Source organism: Chiloscyllium plagiosum, unplaced genomic scaffold (genome assembly GCF_037043375.1).
Source record: "Chiloscyllium plagiosum isolate Xiang-an unplaced genomic scaffold, Cpla_swu_hap1 HiC_scaffold_26, whole genome shotgun sequence".
NCBI lineage: Eukaryota > Metazoa > Chordata > Chondrichthyes > Orectolobiformes > Hemiscylliidae > Chiloscyllium > Chiloscyllium plagiosum.
The window spans coordinates 38,591,379-38,613,572 of record NW_028270164.1 but is presented as its reverse complement, the minus strand read 5'-3'; the positions used below and the strand labels follow the sequence as shown (position 1 = coordinate 38,613,572).

At 39.1% G+C, this 22,194-nt stretch overlaps 1 protein-coding gene across 5 annotated transcripts in view; it reads left to right on the top strand.

Annotated features, from left to right (window-relative positions):
- Positions 1–22,194, top strand: part of LOC122563241 (protein phosphatase 1 regulatory subunit 12B-like) — a 288,710-nt gene that overhangs the window by 102,067 nt on the left and 164,449 nt on the right. For all 5 annotated transcript variants that reach the window (XM_087973634.1, XM_043716857.2, XM_087973633.1 and 2 more), the window contains 3 exons: positions 547–665; positions 16,602–16,761; positions 18,248–18,392. In XM_087973634.1, coding sequence (XP_087829760.1) covers positions 547–665; positions 16,602–16,761; positions 18,248–18,392 — 424 coding nt within the window. The remainder of the gene's footprint in view (positions 1–546; positions 666–16,601; positions 16,762–18,247; positions 18,393–22,194) is intronic.

The following is a 22,194-nucleotide window of genomic DNA, read 5'->3' as shown; positions in this document are numbered from 1 at the left end:
CTATTGTGTTTCAGTAGTCTCTCATAAAGCTGGAAGACTTTTGTATGACATGAAGGATTGAGTCTGTTGGAGGCTTCTGTCTGTACTGTTCACACCCTCTCTGTTCATCTGCCCAGGAGCCACTCGGAGGGTTGTACTGCTGATGACTCCTGCCCTCCACAACTGGGTCCTAATTGCACAAACAAATCAACAGTGTCTATGAGAAGCTTGCTGTGCACGTATCCGCTGTGCCATGGTGTCTTAGACATCTTTTCCCATCTTTTAAGAAAAATGACAATGTAAATATAACCCACAATGAGTTCCAGTGACTTGTGTTTAAAAGTGCAATGATTCTTCCAACAGTTCTAGGTTTAAAGTAGCACTTTTCCTGTTTTGGTCTTCAGTCCAAAATGGAAAAAAAGATAGAAAGATGTCTTTACGATGTCTTTACTTTGAAAGTTGCAGTATACATTCTATGCTCCATCATGTGTGATTTTGAGCTTGTTTGCATTGCGCTTCCTAGTTAATGTACATTTGAAACTTAATGATTTTTTTGTCTTTGTATAGGTATTTAATAAATAATGGAGCCAATGTTGCTGCTGTTAACAGTGAAGGAGAAATCCCATCAGATATTGCAGAGGAATCAGCAATGAAAGACCTTTTACAAGATGAAATTAATAAGCAAGGTCTAGTATGAGATTTTCGAACGTTACATTTTTGCTGCAATTGAACTCAATTCTGAACTCAGGCGAGTGACTGAAATGGCTGAGGTTAAATGGTCTAGTTTTGTAAGTTAGAATGTTTCAGATGTGTGGTTATTGCTGAAACATGGTTATTGTATGTTAGTCGTAAAATGTTTTATTGATCCGATTATAGATTATATTTTTCATCTGTATAGATTATTACTAAATTCAGGTTAACAGAATATGGTTATGGGCACGCGTATAAAGGTTCCATTCAGTAGCATTCCATCTGATTTGCTGTTGAGTTATCAGTGCAGTGTCAATTTCAACATGCCAGATACATTTTCATTCATCCAAAATATCTCGTAAACCATAGGTTTTCAAATGGGTTTCTCTTGAATCTTGGGATCTACGAGATGATCATATTATTTGCAACATTCTCACTCCCAACATTAATATACTTTCCTCACTACTCTGTTTCTCCACTTAACCATCATTCCTAACTCCAAAACCTCTCCATGGTTCGTCTGTTCTACATCGGTGACTGTATCAGTGCCGCCTCGTGCTCCCATGAGGAGGTTGAACAGTTCATCAACTTTACCAACACCTTCCACCCCAACGTCAAATTCACCTGGACCGTCTCGGCAATCTCCCTTCCCTTCCTGGATCCCTCCATCACCGTCTCTGGTGACCGACTAACCACAGACATATACTATAAGCCCACCGACTTCCACAGCTACCCAGACTACACCTCCTCCCACCCTACCTCGTGTAAAAACGGCATCCCTTATTCCCAATTCCTCAGCCTCTGCTGCATCTGTTCCCAGGATGACCAATTCACCTCAAACTCCGAGGTGGCTTCTTTCTTCCACTATCGCAGCTTTCCTTCCCATGTGGTTGACAATGCCCTCCAATGCATCTCCTGCACTTCACGCACTACCGCCCTTGAACCCCACCCCTGCCAATGTAACAAGGACAGAGTCCCCTGGCCCTCCCCTTCCACCCCACCAACCTCTGCATACAGCGCATCATCTTTCGCCACTTCCGCTACCTCCAATCGAACCCCACCACCAGAGATATATTTCCCTCCCCAACCCTATAAGTATTCTGAAAAGACCATTCCCTCCGTGACTCCCTCGTCAGGTCCACACCCCCCCACCAGCCTACACTCCACTCCTGGCCCCTTTCCCTGCCACCGCAGGAAGTGCAAAACCTGCGCCCACACCACTCCCTTCACCTCCATCCAAGGCCCCAAGGGAACATTCCACATTCATCAGAAATTTACCTGCACCTCTAGCAGTGACGTCATCTGCATCTACTGCACCTGGTGTGGTCCCCTCTACATCGGGGAGACAGGACACCTACTTGCAGATCATTTCAGAGAACATCTCTGGGATACCCGCACCCACCAACCCCACCAACTTGTGGCTGAACACTTCACCTCCACCGCCAAACCATTACCACCCGATGCCTAGAGGAGGAACTCCTCATATTCTGCCTTGGGACCCTGCAACTACACGGGGTAAATGTGAATTTCAACTACTTCCTCATCCCCACCCTCCACCTTATCCCAGTCCCAAGCCTCCAACTTGGCAATGACCTCTGGACCCATCCATCACTGCCCCCTCTGACCTATCACTTTCTTCCTCACCTTCATCCACTATCGCTTTCCCAGCTACCTTCCCCCAACTCTACCCCTCTCCCATTTATCACTCAGCTCCCACCCACAAACCTCATTCCTTTTGAAGGGTTTTTGCCTGAAACGTTGATTCTCCTGCTCCTCGGATGCTGCCTGACTTGCTGTGCTTTTCCAGCACCACACTCTTGATTCTGTTCTCTTGTTTCACAAAGATGCTGTGAAGTGATGGGGCTATTTTTCTTTAGATAGATGTGTTTTTTTTGTAATGTAGTATGGCTGTAAATGATGGAGTGAACTGTGAACCCATGTGCGCATTAGTGTTTGCTCAGGGTCCTTTGCATTTTCCACCCTGCACAGAGTTTTATGGAGGGCATCATTAATTTGCATGAAGTTGGTTTACCACCATCTTCAGGGCAACTAATGATGGACAATGAATAGCAGCCTAGCCAGAGATGTCTACAGCTCATGTGAGAATTAAGAGTGTTGTACAAAAGTAATGTAAACAAATTGTTGTGTGGTCATAGAGTCATAGAGATGCACAGCATGGAAACAGACCCTTCGGTCCAACCCGTCCACGCTGACCAGACATCCTAACCCAATCTAGTCCCACCTGCCAGCACCTGGCCCATATCCCTCCAAATCCTTCCTATTCATATACCCATCCAAATACCTCTCAAATGTTGCAATTGTACCAGCCTCCACCACGTCCTTTGGCAGCTCATTCCATACACGTACCACCCTCTGTGTGAAAATGTTGCCCCTTAGGTCTCTTTTATATCTTTCCCTTCTCACCCTAAACCTATGCCCTCTAGTTCTGGACTCCACGAACCCAGGGAAAAGACTTTGCCTATTTATCCTATCCATGCCCCTCATAATTTTGTAAACCTCTATAAGGTCACCCCTCAGCCTCCAACGCTCCAGGGAAAACAGCCCCAGCCTGTTCAGCTTCTCCCTGTAGCTTAGATCCTCCAACCCTGGCAACATTCTTGTAAACCTTTTCTGAAGCCTTTCAAGTTTCACAACGTCTTTCCGATAGGAAGGAGACCAGAACTGCACGCATTACTGACTTTCACAAAATCTTAGAGAGGTAGTTTTTAATTTCACCATTACCTCCTGCCCAAGCTAGTCAGTTTTCAAAAATATCAAAAAGTAATTTATCCATTCTCTGTTCTGATGGTCAGATAATCTTGTGCCATCTCTCAAATAGCCCTAAACATTTATTTGCTGGATTTAAATAACCTGATTGAAGCCAAATTTCTTTTTTAAGTATATACATGTAGTCAAGTCGTCTTCTACCATTCAGTAACTCTTTTTTTATTGTTTTACAAACTAAGAAAAGTTATTGGGGTTGTTTCCATTTTTGGAGTGTGTTCCCTATTGAAAATATGTTTATCCTTGTTTGATTTAACCACTGAACCATTCCCAGGGTGATTGAAATTTAGGTGAACCTAATTATTCTTTCTAAATCATTCTGGCAATGTTAGAAATCTTTAAAGAATTCTTTGAAGGATGTTGTTTTTGTTAAGCAATCAATTTGCATGTATGGTTTTTAGACTCTTCAATAGCAATAGGGCAATCAATTCACAGTTCCCTGTGCATTCATTTGAAACTTTTAAATAAACAAGTTCAATAGCTGATTCAGACTCTAATAACATAAGCTGAGTAAATCCCTTTTCAAGTTATTGATTTTTAGTCCTTTAGTCCTTTTAGACCTGTACAATTATCTTTGACATTGAGTTTCATTTGACCTTCCTATCGTTGTCCATCTGGAATCTCCAATCACAGGTGTTCTGATTACAGCCGTTGTTACCTGTGTTTCTGTGATCCCTGCTGTCATCGCCACCACCAAAATGCACTTTGCTTTCTATACTGCAGTTGCTAATCTGCTACTGTCAGTCCTCAACAAGGTAGCTCCCCGATGAAAAGGATACTGTTATCATAAGTGCAGTGACAATAATAGAATGACATTTCTTCCAGTCTTACTGCATAGGGGCTGAGGTGACAGCAGCAAAATGCTCTTGAAGTAGGATCACATTAAGATGTGTATATGAAAATGAGAGTGTTATTTCAAATGGAAATCTTTTAAAGCTCTAACACTACTCATTGTGAAACTCGTTCTTGGTCTATGGATTCTTTCTCCGCTTATGTACAGCTCTTACTGCTATAATGCACATTTCATTAGTGCAAATTCACTAACGCGATTGACAAATTGGGGACACTTTCTAAAGCACGAACTTTTAAAACGTGTTGGCTTTAACATGATTACATCGCCAACACTTTACGCAATGTTTCTAAAGTGCGATTTTTCTATGTTGCGGATTTGCACAAGAGTGTAACCATAGTATTATAGAAGAACTACCTGGATGTTTTTTGTGCTCATGTGACTGACCATTTCTGTTTGCTTCAAGTTCTGCTTCTTTGGTTGATGACCAGGGCTAAAAGGCAGAGTGCTGAGGAATGACTGCACAATTTATGAATTTTTGAACTTAGGCACTGCAGATTTTTCATCTCTTCGTAGTAATAGATGATGCTAGGAGTTTGTTCTAAATTGTTTGGGCTACAGTAGGCTTGTTTCACTCTAAATCGAAGAAGTTGTATCATTCTGAAGTGTATAGTAGTGAGGACTTGTGACTTGAGTTTTTAAGGAACTTTTTAGTTTTAAAAACTCTTAAATTTTAGTGACTAAAGAAATTTGAGACCATTTGTTCAGCAACCCTGGTGTATTTACAGCCAATTAGGTCTCTGCTTGTACCCTAGCCCTGAACCTACTTACTTAGATTCTCTTCTATTCCCAAGGCTCATCTTATCTGCTTGCTTGACCCCATTCCCACAATATTTTTAAACACCAAATATCCTTTCTTGAGCTGTATACTGATATCACTGGTTCATTCCCAATCCTTTTCCCTTTCTTTCAAAATCAAAGTTATTAGCCTCCTCGTTGCTGATCGTTGCTCCCTATGCTTATCCTCCCAAAATCTTTGAATACGTTACAAAAATAGAAATTGCTGGAAAAGCTCAGCAGGTCTGGCAGTATCTGTGGAGAGAAATCAGAGTTACCAGACCTGAGCTTTTCAAGTAATTTGTTTTTGTTTCTGATTTACAGAATCCATAGTTCTTTTATTTTTTATTTAATCTTTGAATATGTTGATTTCCAAATCCATGTCCATCGTATACGTAGTTAGATCTTGTAAGGATGCATTATACTGTGCCTGAGACTATTAATACTTTGTATTGTGCAGTACTAGATTGCAAGTTCACACCTACTCAGAGTTGAGTGAAATATTTCAGTCCACCAATTTGGAAATGTGATGACACACTTACGAAGCAGATAGGACTGACCCCAGACTTTTCTTTTGGATTTTGTTGACTTCCAGTGCAGCCATCTCTAACCTCTTGGCTACCTTGTTTTTTTTACATTGTTCCATACAACGGTAAGTAAAATTTTGTATCAAACCACATAAGGGCACATGACTAAAGCTTTTCATAAAGCTGGAGTTTGAAGAAGATTCTCAGGAAGGTTGAAGAGAGGGAATCCCAGAGCTTAGTTACATAGTGGATAAGGCATGCCAATGAATGGTGGCATGATTAAGTAGGAGATATGCTAAGGTCAGAATTAGGGATGCAGCTAATGGTTCTGTTTGAGGAGGTGTACATGGGTGTGCGATTTCAAGAATAGGCAGTGTATGAATCTGAAGAAAAGGTTAAGAACTTCAAATTGAAAATATTTGTTTAACAGCAGGCATTAATGTGATATGTGAACAGGACCTTGTGTCTAATCATTAACTGTCAGTGTACGAGTGAAATGTTATTGCTACAAGGGACATCGCAGCTAAGTATTCTTCATGTATTGCTTGAAAATAGACATTTTGGCAAAGCTTTTTATCTTGTTCTCATCAGAACAATTCATAAGAATACCAATTCAAGGGAAAATGAACATCCTGTTGCATGAGAAGAAAGTGCTGTTAGGTTGAGAAATGAACTATGTTAGAGGCTTTGCCATGGAGAATACATCAATTTAACAGTGATTGACAGTTAACTGTTAGGCTTGTTTAAATTTTTAAATTGGACAGGTTGGCTTTAATTGATCACAGCATTACCCTTAGAAATTTGTTAGTGAATAGCTGTATCTAGTTTGTTGACTTCAAACAAGTGTATTACACATCCGTATTGCATCTGTCATGTGTTTGAAGATGTGTAGCTTCCAGTATATGCAAATGCATTATGCTGCAAGCCTGACTGGCGCTACTAAATTGGTTGTCAGTGGAATTCTTTGCAAATTCAGGATTATGTCACAAATATTCTCTAATTGCAGAAACAGATGTTGGATACTATTGAGTTTTTCAGGCACGGGTTGGGTATGGTCAAGTCTTTGCTTGTTTGAACACCTGTAGTTTTAGAGCAGGTTACTGCATTTATATTGGCCCAAAGATTTCTCAGTGAGATGCATTCTCTTAGTAAAGAAGATTTGTCTTTTTTCAGCTTTGTAGTTAGAACATCAAGTTGAGGTTAATGTTGAATTAGTACAAGATGGCAGAGGTATGTGCTCTCTTCAGTGCTCTTTTCCTTATGTTATATAGTCAAATGTGGATCCTTCATTAAAATCTACATGGCTGTCCAGAAGGATTTTTCTAAGGACTGATCAAAGCAAACCAGGAACTCTTTCTTGCCTTTCCACTGAAATTGTGCCTAATCTATTAGCTGTAGCAAATGACCCAAATTTGATATCTATTGGTTAAATGCAGACCTCTGGTAATAAATTTCTGTTAGCTGTCTGTTTTATTGATGTTTAGCGCATGCTGCAACATGATTTTTAACTGACCTCTGGCACTTTTTTGAACTGTAAAATACAAAGTCTGCTCAGTGGCTACTCAAGGCCAACTGACCTGGAACTGAAATTAGCATGCAGATTGTACTCATATGAAAGAACCTGCTATATGTTTTGGTTACCTATATTTTGGCCTTGTGCCTAGCAATAAAAACAAGAAAAAGTAATATTGAATTTTTCCTGACATTGTATTCAAAGTTGTAAGACATGACCAGAACTATGCACAGTACTCTACTACATGCTTTTACATCATTTTAATGTTACTTCTACCTTTCAAAGTTTTCGCAGTAGATTTCAACTCCTCTGCACAATTTATGGTCAGTGTTGTTGATTTAAAAGTTATGATTCCAGCTGATGTTACTACTGGTTATATCAAATCTCAGAATAAAATGTGTCTTGCTGGATAAGCACACCTGGCTGTAGATTTGGTTTTACCAATAAAACAAAAGTTTGTGATACAAAAGAAAGCTAACTAAAATAAAAGACAGCAATTCATCTACAAATGTCACATTTCAAAAAGTATGGCAAAGCAAAATGCCCACCTATTTACCAACATTGTCATTTTCAGTTTTTGAAAATAAATTCAGAGAATTCCTTCCTTATCAGGTTTGTTTGTTTGACTTGACTGATTTATTATTAAACCTCAGTTACAGTCCTCCAGGGACCTTTTCCCTGAAATATTTGTATACTGAGATCCTAAACTTTTTCCAGTCGTTTAATAATCTGTCGAGTTGCAACCAAACAGTCCTGGTCTACAAATTTTCATTAATATCCCTGTCACGAAGATAACTTATTCCTTTCTCTGCTCTGAATAATCTACTTTTCTGAGAGAAAGAAATCCTGCATCTGACCTCAGTCAGATCTCTTTCAAACTTCCCCAATATCTTTGTTTTTCTAAGGTGATTATCCTGTGATTATTCTGTACACAGAATTTAGCAAATCTCTTTCAATGTTTTCTCTTTCCCTCTGGAAATCTCCACAATAGAGCATTCAGGTGGATTGGTAGGATGTATGTGTACAGCAAGAACACAGACATGGGTTCATTTGAACCAGAAACTTACTCATGCTGTGTAACTGTGACCTGTACAACATTGTTGAATGCAGTTCTAATATTAATTTTGTGTTTCCTTGCTACTGCCTTCTCATAGAATCATAAGTATAGAAGATGTGTTTCGGCCCGTCGAGTGTGCATTGACTAAATTACCTCTAAATTTACATTAGTCCCACTTTGCAGCACCTGACCCATATCCTTGAATTATATGTCATTCTACATATTCATCCAAGCACATTTTAAGTGTTGAGGTTTTCTTCCTTCCAGGTGATGCATTCTAGACTTTTGCCCTCTGCATCAAAAACCTTTTCCTCAAATCCCCATAAATCTTCTGCCCTTCAACTTAAAATTTAGTTGCTTGTTATTGAGTCTATTGACTATTAAAGGAAATAAAATGAAGAAAAGATTCATGTTTTATGTCTAACGCCAAGATTTTTGAACTCTTGGCTCAATCATAAAACAGCACTGCATGATGCCCAGGTGTTGCCAACAAATGGCCATTTGCAGTTGTATTGAAATTGTTGAACGTCAGCTTGCTTAGGCTTCTTTGTAATGACTGATATTGCCAAATTCTGAACTGGATTCAGAAGTGAGAATTTCTTTTTGAAAATATTATTGCCTTAGCTAAGCAATAGCTAGTAGTTTAAGACAATTGGTACATCTGCTGATTAAATGTATTCATTTAAGTATTCATAATAGACATACTATTCGACCAGCCTGCATTTGCAAAAGCCATAACAAACTGTCTAGAGTCAAATTTGATTCCATTAGTAGGCTAATAATTACACGAACAACGTATTTAAGATGATCAATTGAGCATTTGAGATGGCTTACCAATGCTAAAAACCCCAGACATATGTAAGGATTCATTCTGTGCAAGCAAATTAAATATTTTCAAGTCTTCTATATTTTCTCAATTACCATGGAGCTTGCGGAGTTGATAGTGCCCATGATAAATTCTTGACCTTTCAGAAACAAGCAATCAATACAATGGATAATTAGATTACTTACAGTAATCTAAACAGGCCCTTCGGCCCAACAAGTCCACACCGACCCCCCGAAGCGCGACCCACCCAGACCCATTCCCCTACATTTACCCCATCACCTAACACTTTGGGCAATTTAGCATGTCCAATCCACCTAACCACGTTTTTGGATTGTGGGAGGAAACTGGAGCACCTGGAGGAAACCCACGCTGTCACGGGGGAGAATGTGCAAACTCCACACAGAGAGTCGCCTGAGGTGGGAATTAAACCCGGGTCTCTGGCGCTGTGAGGCAGCAGTGCTAGCCACTGTGCCACCGTGCCGCTCATATCCTTTTCTGTTGCCTTATAACTTGACATAATGATTTAAAATTTGGCAATCTTGTAATTTTTTTGATAAGTACATGACAAAATGCTTTGGCAACATGTCTTTTTTTCCCTGCATTATTCCAACTACCAAATGACTGTCGTATAACTGCTCTGCTGTGTTAAGTAAACGATAACATGACATGCAAATAATGTGACCTGGTTCCAAGTTCTGGCGTGGTTACTTACGTTCCCGTGAGCTTTTGACTGATACCTGACAACACTGTTTCACCATCTCATGCTTCCAGCCCTGGAGCAACACATTGTCACCACTCTTGGCCATACATATGGCTGCATGGCTTTTGATCATCCCACCTTGGAGTGTGTATGCGTGGAATATGCTTGTGTTGTTGAGCTATTATATAATCTTGGCTAATGACTATACAATTTTAAAAAATGTTTTGATAAGATTTTAGGTGTACCTAACTACCCTTCTCATCCAGTGCGTGAAATGGTTTTTCAAACTGTTTTGTTGCTTCAGCATTATGCAGTGGAGTGAACACTAGGGAATTAAAGTATTATATTACACATTATGTATATTAATTTTATAACAACTAATCATAACTAAAGAAAATGCTGAATCTGACATTTTGATTTTGCATATTCCAGAGTATTTCATCAAACTGATTAAGTATAATTAGAGAACAGGTTACTTCAATTTATTCATTGTATCCATAATTCAAAACTGTGTTTCAGAAAATTCCTGCCTCTAAAAAATCATTTGGGTTCCTCCTTTAAACAGTGCAAGTATGCCCTCTTGAGGTACTTGTATAGAATGAAACTTTGGTTTTGTTGCAGTCAAAGATAACATTGGATTAATATTTGTGAAAATTAGCATGAAAGCAGTTTAATTTGTCTTTGAGAAACCTTGTCTTCATTTGTTGAATTTCATAATTTCCCCTCAGAAAGCAATAACTTCAGAAATGGGTAAAGATGAAGATCCAGGAATATGTATGTGCAGAATGTTCAAAGATTTCCAGGTTTCCTACTTTAGCTATATTTTAAGTTTTCTGGTTACCCACTTCACATTGTCTGTAACTTTATTGTTCAAAAGTTTACATGTAAAATGAGGCCACTATGAATGTATCTAAAACCACAGTTTACACCACACCTGTTTTACTCCATTCTTATCTTCCATGCTGTGTTTTAACTTTCTAACTATCTTTAATTTATTCTCCACGGCATCTTTGTTTATTTTATACCTTTAACAGAATAAAATAACCTGAAAAGTTTCACTGAAGCAGTATAAAATAAAACATGAGATGCTTCATGAGATATTTGTGAAGATAATCCAAGTTTAGTCAGAAGTAAGTTTTAAGGAGTGTCTTTTAAGGAGAAAAGCAACATCAAAAAGTAGAGGAAGACACTCCAGCGCTTGGAGCCTAGCCTAGGGGATATCTTTGCATATTGCAGAACTGGATGAAATTAGAGAGGGGGGGGTGAGACAATGGGAAGATTTGAAAGCAAGGATTTTGAAAATTTTGAAATTGTACTGTCTAACCAGGATTCATTATAGACCAGGAATTGTGGGCCTGATTGATATTTGATATGCATTGGGAGATGTGCAGCAATGTGTTCAGTGAACTCAGCACTACAGTGAATAAATGTGGAAGGCTGATCAAGAGTCATAGAATAATGGCATGTTATAATACATTATGAAATTTCAGAATACATGAAAATGTTAACACAAACAGTCTACTAAAATCACTTCTTCCTCAAATAGTGTGACTTTTGACATTCTGAGACAGATTAAACGGAGTCTCCAGCAATAACTTTCTATGGGCATTCAGAACCAGTTGATGAATTCTCACACTTCATCATTTCATGATGGAGCATCAACAATGAAGGTAAAATTGAAGCTCATTACATCTTAGACATATGTGAAAAGAACCCCATCAACCTGCCTTTCATCCAACCTAGACTGGAAGAAAATTACGAAATGCGAAATGACATAAACATAAGTCACAGCTTGGACCTAAGTCAGAGTATTACCATCCATTTCTGAGCATTGTATTTTGGAAAATGTGAAGGTATTGGGAAAATTGTGGAAATGGTTCATAAGCATTGCTCTAGGAATGAGGAATTTCAGTTATGAAGACAGATTGCAGCAGATAGGATTATTTCTCTTTGAAAAGAGAAGATTGAGATCTGATGGGAGTATTCAAAATTATTAAGATTCTTCTTCGCTGCACAGACCTCCAAAGACCTTGTGCAGTAACAACTTCTGAAGCTGCATTCAATGCATGACACACTGGTTGACCACGTAGAACTTAGGAATAACCTTGAAGGTGTGCAGCTTAGATGGAACATTGTCTGGACAGAGTGGATAAGGAGTAACTATTCTCTTATAAAAGAAATCTGAAGGAGAATGCACAAGGTTTAAAGTAATTGGTAAAAGAAGCAAGGAAGTATTTTGTGCTGTGAGCAGTTAAGGTCTAGAGAGTGCTGCTTGATTTTGTAGTGGAAGCAAGTTTGGCAGGAAATTGGGCTATTATTGGGAAAGGATAAAGTTTAAAAATCTCACTAGGTTCTTGTCCAACAGGTTTATTTGGAAATACAAGCTTTCGGATTGCTGCTGATTCGTCAGGTAGCACTCCAAATGCTTGTACTTGCAAATAAACCTGTTGGATAAGAACCTGGTGTTGTGCGATTTTTAACTTTGTATACCCTAGTCCAACACCGGCACCTCCACACCATTGGGAAAGGGGAATGATGCAGGGTTATGGGACAGTGTTCACACCAATTTTCTTTCCTGCTGTACAGGAAATAACTTCTGGAACCCAAAATCATTGCTGTGATCGGCATGTTGATGCTAATCATCATGCGTGGAAGTTTGGATCAGCTTAAAGGTGGGAGAGTAAAAACTGAGTTGCTCATTTGGAGAACCAGTACAGAGTGGTCATAATGGTGTCTTTCAGCATTAACTCTGTGCTTCTTCGATGACACAGGATCGTAATCAACATATCACTTCTCATTTTTAACAAAGGACTTTGAACTTGTGCATGTAACCTGATGATCATAGCTCTGTTTCCTATCAGCTTTTGAGTGGCAGCATCTGCTTACAAACATTGGTTTCCATCAGAGTCCATCAGAAAATAAAATCAAACTAGCTGTAAGTAAACACAACAACCAAGGTAATAAAGAGCAATGCTTTGAAAATGGAAGAAAGGCTGTCCAACATGTTTCAACTTCAGGCTGGCCTAGAATTATTCTTTGGGAAATTCAGTTATATGAATGCTCACAGCTTACTGAGAAACTACTGCTTCCAAAATCTTTATTTCAACTAAAAACATTAACTCGTCTTAGTAACCATAGACCTGTTGTAAAAGAGGAATTAAGATAATTTTAAATTGTAATAATATTGTTTTTGTTTTTATTCGTTTATGGGAGTGATAGTGTGTGAGAATGAATGCACTGTCATGTTTTTGAACCTCAAGCAAGTGTGGTATCATAAATAACCTTTCTCATTTTGAAACTTAAAATAAAAATGTTCTGTTGGAATTATTTAATTAGGGGCAATCATTCTTAGGGCAGGAAGACACATTTCACATAGTAAACAGATTGATTTGGAGAAATAAAATAACATGACCATGATCATTGGCAGCATTTAATTCAGGCATGAAGGTGGGCGGCACAGTGGTTAGCATTGCTGCCTCACAGCGCTAGAGACTCGGGTTCAATTCCCGCCTCAGGCGACTGACTGTGTGGAGTTTGCACGTTCTCCCCGTGTCTGCGTGGGTTTCCTCCGGGTGCTCCGGTTTCCTCCCACAGTTCAAAGATGTGCAGGTCAGGTGAATTGGCCGTGCTAAATTGTCCGTAGTGTTAGGTAAGGGGTAAATGTAGGAGTATGGGTGGGTTGCGCTTCGGCGGGGTGGTGTGGACTTGTTGGGCCGAAGGGCCTGTTTCCACACTGTAAGTAATCTAATCTAATCGAATCTAAAAAAAAGGTATCAGGCAAAGGTGAGAGTCTCAGCAGCAGAATAAATGAGGTGGGCAGCAAGTGGTAATGTTGAAGAAGTAGAAAGTGGTAATTTTTTTTGATGCCATGGATATGTGATTGAAAACTCATTGCTGGGTCAAATCTGATACAAAAGTTGCAAATAGTTTTGTTCTGCCTGAAGCAGTTGTCCAGGATAGGGATGGAATTGGCAGAAAGTGATCAGAGCTTGAGGTGGGAACTGATCTCCATGACTCCAGTCTTCCCAATAAATATCTATGCACACAATTCTGGATATTGGACAAGCAACCTGACAATTTAAAGGTAGTGGCGAAGTTGAGAAAAGTGACGCTAAGGTAAAGGTGGGTATCATTAGATTACTTAGAGTGGAAACAGGCCTTTCGGCTCAAGATGTCCATACCGACCTTCCGAAGAGCAACCCAGCCAGACCCATTCCTTTACATTTACCCCTTCACCTAACACTACAGGCAATTTAGCATGGCCAATTCACCTGACCTGCACATTTTTGGACTGAGAGGAAACCGGAGCACCCGGAGGAAACCCACGCAGACACTGAGAGAATGTGCAAACTCCACACAGACAGTTGCCTGAGGCGGGAATTGAACCCAGGTCTCTGGCGCTGTGAGGCAGCAGTACTAACCACTGTGCCACCCACTTTTTTATTTTCTTTTTTCCTTTATTTAAGCAAGACAGTTGGCAGAACTGCATTCAATGGCAAACGTGGCCAGAACACGTATCATAAACATATGTGTAGAAACTTAGGATCATCTGACATATGAATTGTTCTCATCATCCACAGTCCCATTCATATTAGTGTAAAAATGCTGTTTGACCACATGACCTGCAACAAAGCACAAATGAATGCAGGAACATGAGTAGGCTATTTAGCTCTTTGAATCTGTTCTGACCTTCATTATTGATCCATGACCTAACTCAAAGAACAATGAGCCGTACAGCAAAGGAATAGGCCCTTCAGCCCAGCAAGCCTATGCTGACACATGATGCCTTTCTAAACTATGTGGTTTGTATCCCTTTATCCTCTACCTGTTCTTGTATCAGTTAAAATGCCTCTTAAATGTTGGTATTGTATCTGCTTCTGCCACCTCCTTTGGCAGTGCATTCCAGGCACTTGATCACCTTCAAGCTCTATATGCGACTTAGTCTAACTTCCTCTAAAAGTGAGGGAATTTAACAAACTTAGTGGGGGCAGCCAGCGGACAGGTGCACGCAAGTCTGCCCACTGCCCTAAAATACAGGTTTGCTAAATTAATGCATTGTGGAATTTCTACCCCTTGAGGCAGCAGGTCCAACCCCATTGGCTAGCATCTCCAACTACTTGACATTGCCAAAGTTCCTGAGACTGCAGGAAAGCCTACAGAGGAGGCCTGATGGAATCCCAGACACAAGTATATCGGGATTGTCAGAGAGCATGTTGCCCATGATAAAAATGGGGATGCTGTGGTGGGTAGGAGCATAGGAAAGAAGAGCTACTATTTTGCATGCAGACTGATGGGTACAGGAAAACCTCCAAAGACAATACCCCATTTCTTCTTGCCATTTTAAAAACTCAAACCCTATTGCAGTGTGAGCAGCATAAAACTGCAGTCAGTTGATATTTCAGCAAGCTTAATTGACACTATTATTTACACGGGTGGATGAACTGCTAATTTTGGGGCCTTTTGTTAGCTGTGTAGGAGGAGAAGAAAATAAAATTATTTTGAAATTATTTATAACTTCTTGTATTAATTATTTGGCTATTTTTATAAAATTATTTCCTTATTTGAAATAAGTTAAGAGGCATTAATTTCAAAAAATATGCTAAAACTTAAAACTATTTGAGGTATAGGTATCTATTAAATGAACTGCAGAATTTAGTCTGCGGAAAAGAAAATGGAAAAAAATTGAGTTAGAGCATGTGAATGCCAGCACCAAGTAGGTTGAGGCAGCAGTTTCTATGTTGCCATACATAATACATTGCTGCCATTGTTTTGGCCAGTTCAGTACTAGAAGATTTAAACTTACAATTGTAGCTGTTTATAAATCATAATTGGTATCATCAATAAAAAATATGTTTGCAATGAATTAAATTTGTAAACTTGCATTATAAGGAATGATATATGAGCCTGCTAGTTATTTTCTCCATTGAGTCTTTCGCTGTTCTGATGAGGTATCAAATAGTACACTCAAGTAACCGTGAACTTGAGGGAGGATCTTTGATACAAGAAGTTGTAACAAAGCATGTATTGTTGTGTGTTAGTAATGTGCATGAGCCAAGTGTTCCTTTTATAAAAGACTAAAAACTGGTGGCACTACCATCATCTGAGAGGAAAGACCAAGTTAGTTAATATTAGCATTCAAGTTCCTTCAGAAACAATTAAAAGACTGTGTTATTTACAATTATGTGTATTCACTGAATAATCTTAAACTCGTCGCCAACTGAAAATCAGGAATAAAAGTGGTTTTGATTCAGTTATTTACTTGTGTTTCTGATAGTCAAGTGTATTTGCAAAGGTAGGACAAGAAGCTGTTTGTTCTGTGGTACATTTGCAACACATTGGGTGGATGGAAGCATTGTGGTCATGCCAATGGGAGAATGCTCTGTGGATATGGGTTCAGATCCCACCACAAGGAGGACTTCAAATTCAGTCAAAATGGAGAGCTTAAACTGCTAATTCTTTTGGTAGTAATGACCATGAAACCGTCCTTAATTGTTGTAAAAAATCTGTCTGGTCTGTTAGGTCCTTCAATCTGTCATCTTTTCTTGGTCTGGTTTACATGTGATCACAGATGCACGATAATGTGCTTGTCTCTTAATTGCTGTCTGGAATGGCCTAGCAAGCCATTCCATTTAAGATGACAATAGGAGTTGTGAACAAATTAGCAATGTGCACATTGCGTGAAAGAAGAATATTGTGCAAAATAGAAAGTATTGCATTAAACTATTGACTAGGAAGAAGGGTACAAACATAACTGATTAAACTGAATTATGGGTCTTGTATCAGGTTTATAATTGAGATAAGTGTTACAATGTGTCTAATTTTCTGTGTCCAGACACACAATATATTTGAAAAGATAGCTAAAGTAGCTTGCTTCACTTATGCTTTGCTTCTGGCTTAGGAATTGATGTTGAGGCTGCAAGGAAAGAGGAGGAACACCGAATGCTCCAGGATGCCCGACAGTGGGTGAACAGTGGCAGAATTGAAGATGTAAGAAACACCAAATCAGGTGGCACAGCTCTACACGTGGCTGCTGCAAAAGGCTACTTGGAGGTTTTAAAGTAAGTGTTTGTGAGATGATCAAGTATCATGACATGCTGGCCATTGCGTCAGTGAGAAAATAGCTTACGGATGTTAAATGAAATAAGAGAGAGCTTTGGCTGTTTCCTGGCCAAATCCATATGACAATTCTTTAGTGAAATGATACAGTGGAATAAAGAATCTTTTAGGCTGTTCGTGTCTTCTGTGACAAATTTGTTTTGTCCTGAATACACTATATTTTTGTTGGGTGTGGGTGTCAGCATTAGTCATCCTCTACTATCTCTTTTTTGTTATTCATCTATTAGTACTGAGTTTTGTCAGGCTATAGCTCATCATAGCTGAATTCATTCCTTATACATAAGCATGTATATCTTCCATCAAGGCTAAGTAGTTAACAACCAGCTTTTATTTGATCTTTCTCTAGTTCCAGTTCAGATGCAAATTACAGTTCCATGCCCACAAACTTTCTTACTCTTCCCCATACATGGTTTTGGTGCAATGTTCTCAGTAAAGAAACAAAGATTAACCAAGTGACTTTTCTCCTTTTTGCAAGTTAATTAATTGCTGAACTTAGTGTATAATGTTTATTCTTCTTGAAGAAGCAAATGCAAAATGAGTTCTGTACTTTCTACAAGTACAGTATTGTTTCAAAGATATGATTACAATATTTATTATTTAAACATTTTCAATTACACCACTTGCTTAAATCATATGACAATAAGGCATAGGAGCACAAGCTGGCCATTTTGGTCATTGGGGGGAATTGATGACTGCAGATGCTGAAGATCAGGGTTAAGAGTGTGGTGCTAGAATGATTTTTACAACCATTGAGGACGGTTTCGTGATCATCACTACAAAAAGTAACAGTCTAGATTTTAATAGAATTTAAAGACCTCCTTGTGGCGGGATCTGAGCGCATAGCCCCAGAGCATTCCTGATGAAGGGCTTATGCCTGAAACGTCGGTTCTCCAAATCATTGGATGCTGCTTGACCTGCTGTGATTTTCCAGCACCACACTCTGCCATTTTGGTCATTGGCTCTATCATTCAATGAGATCATGGAGGATAATCTGCAACTCATCCTTAATCGTAAAATATCATTAGAAAAGCTTGGATTCTGCTTTGAGTGAAGCAGATTGAGGCAAAATTTAATAGAGATGTATAAGATTTTAAGAGGTTTAGATAACATGGACAAAAAAAGCTGCTCCTGTTAATTGAATATGCAAGAAATATGGGGTATTGATTTTAGAGCTCTGTGTGGGGCAGTGTGAGGACCATACTTATGCACTGAGCTATTATGGCATGCAACCAACTGCCTCAGATGTTCTTGCAAGTGGAGATAGTGATTCAGGGGAAAAAATGATGAGTACTTAGAAATAAACTCACACGGCATCGAAGAGTAGGAGAATGGGTCTGATTGTGTTGTTGTACAGAGGGCTGGCATGGACTCAACAGACTAGATGACCTCCTTCTGTGCCTTAATGATTATCTGGTGCTTGTTTTCTAGGCTGCTAATTCAAGCTGGATACGACGTAAATGTCAAGGACAATGATGGGTGGACACCACTGCATGCTGCTGCTCACTGGTGCAAAGAAGAAGCCTGTAGAATTCTTGTGGAGAATTTTTCTGACATGGAGGCTGTAAATAAAGTGGTCAGTTGTTTTTAATAAACTGGTTTTCATTGTTTGAATAACTTGTAAATATCTAAATTTTTGCACTTGGATCTTGGCTGTGTACAGTGGTCGGCACGGTGGCTCAGTGGTTAGCACTGCTGCCTCACAGAGCCAGAGACCCGGGTCTGATTCCCACCTGAGGCTACTTACTGTCTGTGTGGAGTTTGCACATTCTCTCTGTGTCTGTGTGGATTTCCTCTGGGTGCTCCAGTTTCCTCCCACAATTCAAAGATGTGCAGGCGAGGTGAATTGGCCATGCTAAATTGCTCATACTGTCAGGTGCATTAGTCAGGGGTAAATGTAGGGTATGGGAATGGTTCTGGGTGGGTTACTCTTCAGAGGGTCAGTGTGGACTTTCTGGGCCAAAGGGCCTGTTTCCATACTTGCAGGTAATCTATCTAACCTAATTACAGTACAGGAGGTGGCTGTCTGGCCTGTGATGTTTGCACCAGCTCTCTGAATAAGCAGTTCAGTTAATCCCAATGACACTTCACTCCCTGTAACCTTGTATGTTCCTTTCCAGATTACAATCCAATCCAGTTTTTGAATGCTTTGATTGAAACTGCTTTGTTCGGATTTTCAGGCAATGCATTCTAGATTTTAAATACTCGTGAAAATGTCTCTTATCAACACTCCAATCTTGAGTTTATATTCTTTTGTTCTTGATGCTTTTGCCAGGAATAGTTTATCCCCATGACTCTTTCCATACCCTTTATTTTGAATACCTATATCAAATGTCTTCTAAACCTTCTGCTTACTAAGGAAAATTTGCAACTCCTCCTGTCTATCATCATAACTGAGTTCAGCCTTAGAACCATTCTTATGAATCTTTTCTCAACGTGTTCTTCCACCTTCAATATTTATGCACATGTACACACAAGTTCCTTTGTTCCTGTGCCCCCTGTAGAATTGTACTCATTGTTTTATGTTTTTATTGCTTGGTGTTCCTCCTACCGAAATGAATCACTTCACACCACTTTGCATAGAATTTCATCTGCCATTTGTCCACCCATTCAAACAACTTTTCTATACTTTTATTCTTCCTTTCTCACCATTGACAATGGTTCTGCGTTTTGTATTAGCTGCATATTTTGAAATTGTACCCTATGCACTAAGGTCTGGCGTTACTATGCATCAGGAAGAGTAAAGGGCCCAGCATTGACTTCTGGGGAACTTCACTACAAACCTTTCATCCATCTGTTTGCTTTCACTCAGTTAATTTCATATCCATGTACTACTATCCCTCTTATAAGCTGTAACTTTGCTAACAGGGCAGAACTTCCAAATGTCTTTTATAGATCCATGCACAATATTAAGAGCAATACTCCCATCAATGCTCTGTTAGCTAATCAAAAATTGAAGCAAGTTATTTATATACAATTTTTGCAGAATGAATCTATGCTGGCTTTCCTTGGAAAGTAAATATTAATTTTGTCATGCATTATTGTTTCTAGAAGTGTAACACCACTGAAGTCCCTTAGTTGCTTAGCTTATGTTTACGCCATTTTTTTGAAAAAGGATGTAAACATTTGCAATTCCTCAGTCTTCTGACATCACCTCTAAGGAAAGTTTGAAAATTCTGAACAATGCTTCTGCAATTTATTTTCTCTCACTTCCCTCAGAATTTTGCTATACAATTTATCTGTTTCTGATGCCTTCTCAGCTTTTAAGTGTTGACAATCTATCCTTTACAATTTCCTTAGCCATTTTAAATGCTTCAAATGGCTGAATTACCGAGCCTTTTACCTTGATCTGGGTCGCTTGTTCCTTGGTAAAGACAGAAGTATTATTTAGTATCTCAGCAATGTCCCCACCCATCCACATGTAAAACTGTTTTGGTCCCTAATCAGGCCCGTTGATTCTTTATCTAGATTAGAGTGGTGCTGGAAAAGCACAGCAGTTCCGGCAGCATCCGAGGAGCAGTAAAACCGTTGATCCTTTTACAATCTTTTCCTCTTGTTACGGCTGTGGAAGATTTGGAATTCCTTTTCATGTTAGCTGCTGATTTCTTTTTGTACTTTCTACTAATTTGTTTCTCACTTGCCCTTTGAACCTTCTCTATTAAGCAGAATTCTTAGTTGTGTTATCCACCCAGCATTTGACAAATGCACACATTCTCGACTTCAGCTATCTCGCTGTTGTCTTCTGGGGATCTCTGAATTTGTTTGCTTTATGTTTCCCTTTGTGGGAGTATACCTCGCCCATGCCTGAATAGTCTGTTCTTTAAAGGTAACCTTACTCAATCACTACTTTTCCTGCCAATCTTTGAATCTGGCTGAAGGCAGGTGCTGAGGAAGGAGATGTGGCTGTGGTAGCGAGTCTGTTTGAGAATGTGGCTGAAATCTGGGAAAACCAAAGCTGGAATTTTCTCCCAGTTCATTATTCTTAGATTGGATTGCTCTTGGTCCCTTACCTTAACCAAAACAGACCTTTTATGAGATAGTAATCATTTATCTGTTGGTAAATGATCCACTTGTACCACCTCATCCTAGGGCCAGCTTTCACAATGGTTCTTTTCTCACTGAACTGGAAACATGTTTCTGTAGAAAATGTTCCTGAGCATACTTTAGGAACTCTTGCACCCCTCTGACCATAATGCTGCTTCTACATTAGTCTACATTTGGGTAATCTTTAAAGTCTGCTCTTATACTATTTTATAATTCCAGCAGCTATCTGTAATTTCCTTTGAAAATTGTTCTTTTACAACTTGCCCACTACTTAGTATCTTATAAACTTAAACCAAGCAATTTTCTTTGTTGTTCAGTCCTAGCCTAATTGATTCTGTTCTTGAGCCCTCTGACTGTCCTCTATTTCGAACTGTAATAATCTCCTTAATCAATACTGCCACATCTCCATTTCTTCTTTTCCCATCTTCTGTTAGCAACCCCCCCCCCCAAAAAAAAAATGCAGCTAACACATGGAGTTTCTCTGGCTGAACTTGCCAGATGAGCTATCACTCTCCTCTATGTTCATGACAGAGTTACTATTTAGAAAGTTGGGTGCACTGAGATACATTCTGTTCCAAATGCCTGTTTCCTTTTGATTGTTTGGCAGTCACCTATTTCCCCTCTCCTTTTTTACTCTTAAATTAAATATTAACAAGCAAGCTATCGAAGTAGCAGTCCATTTCACGTTGAAATATATTTTGCAAAGGATGCTGAACCATCACTTCTGGTCCTCACGAAATCAGTTTTTTAAAGATTGAATCCAATTTGATTGTTTACAGCTGGAACAAATGAATCTGATTCGCCTGCTTACTGAACTTCAAACTTTTTTTACTGTTCAATTATCTTATTCAGAGTTTCAAGGAAAGGAGGTCATGTTAGCAATCCAGTTTGAAAATGCTTTTCAATGAATGAGCAGTGGAAGGCCTTGATTTTTTACACATGAAACTCGTCATGTATCGTGTGCTATTGTACATCATTCTCTTTGTGGTAACAGATGTTGATGAGAAAATGCTATGAAAACAGGCTGTTTCTTAGCTGATCAAATACCTCTGAAAATGACCTTGGATTGTCATTTATGATTTTTTCCTGAAAGATATTTGGAATATGACCATTTACTTCAGTCAGAATTTAAAAGATGTTGGCATTTATGTCCCAAGAAATCTACCATGTGACAAAATATTTTTACAATGAGATAATAGTGGAAATTGCATCTGTTCAGAATATGTTCACTTTTTAAAATTCCTGTAGAGTACATCATATATCTATTCTTAATTTAGCTTGATGTAAAGTTTAGAAAACTGTATAGAAGAAGTGTTCAATCAATTGGTGATGTA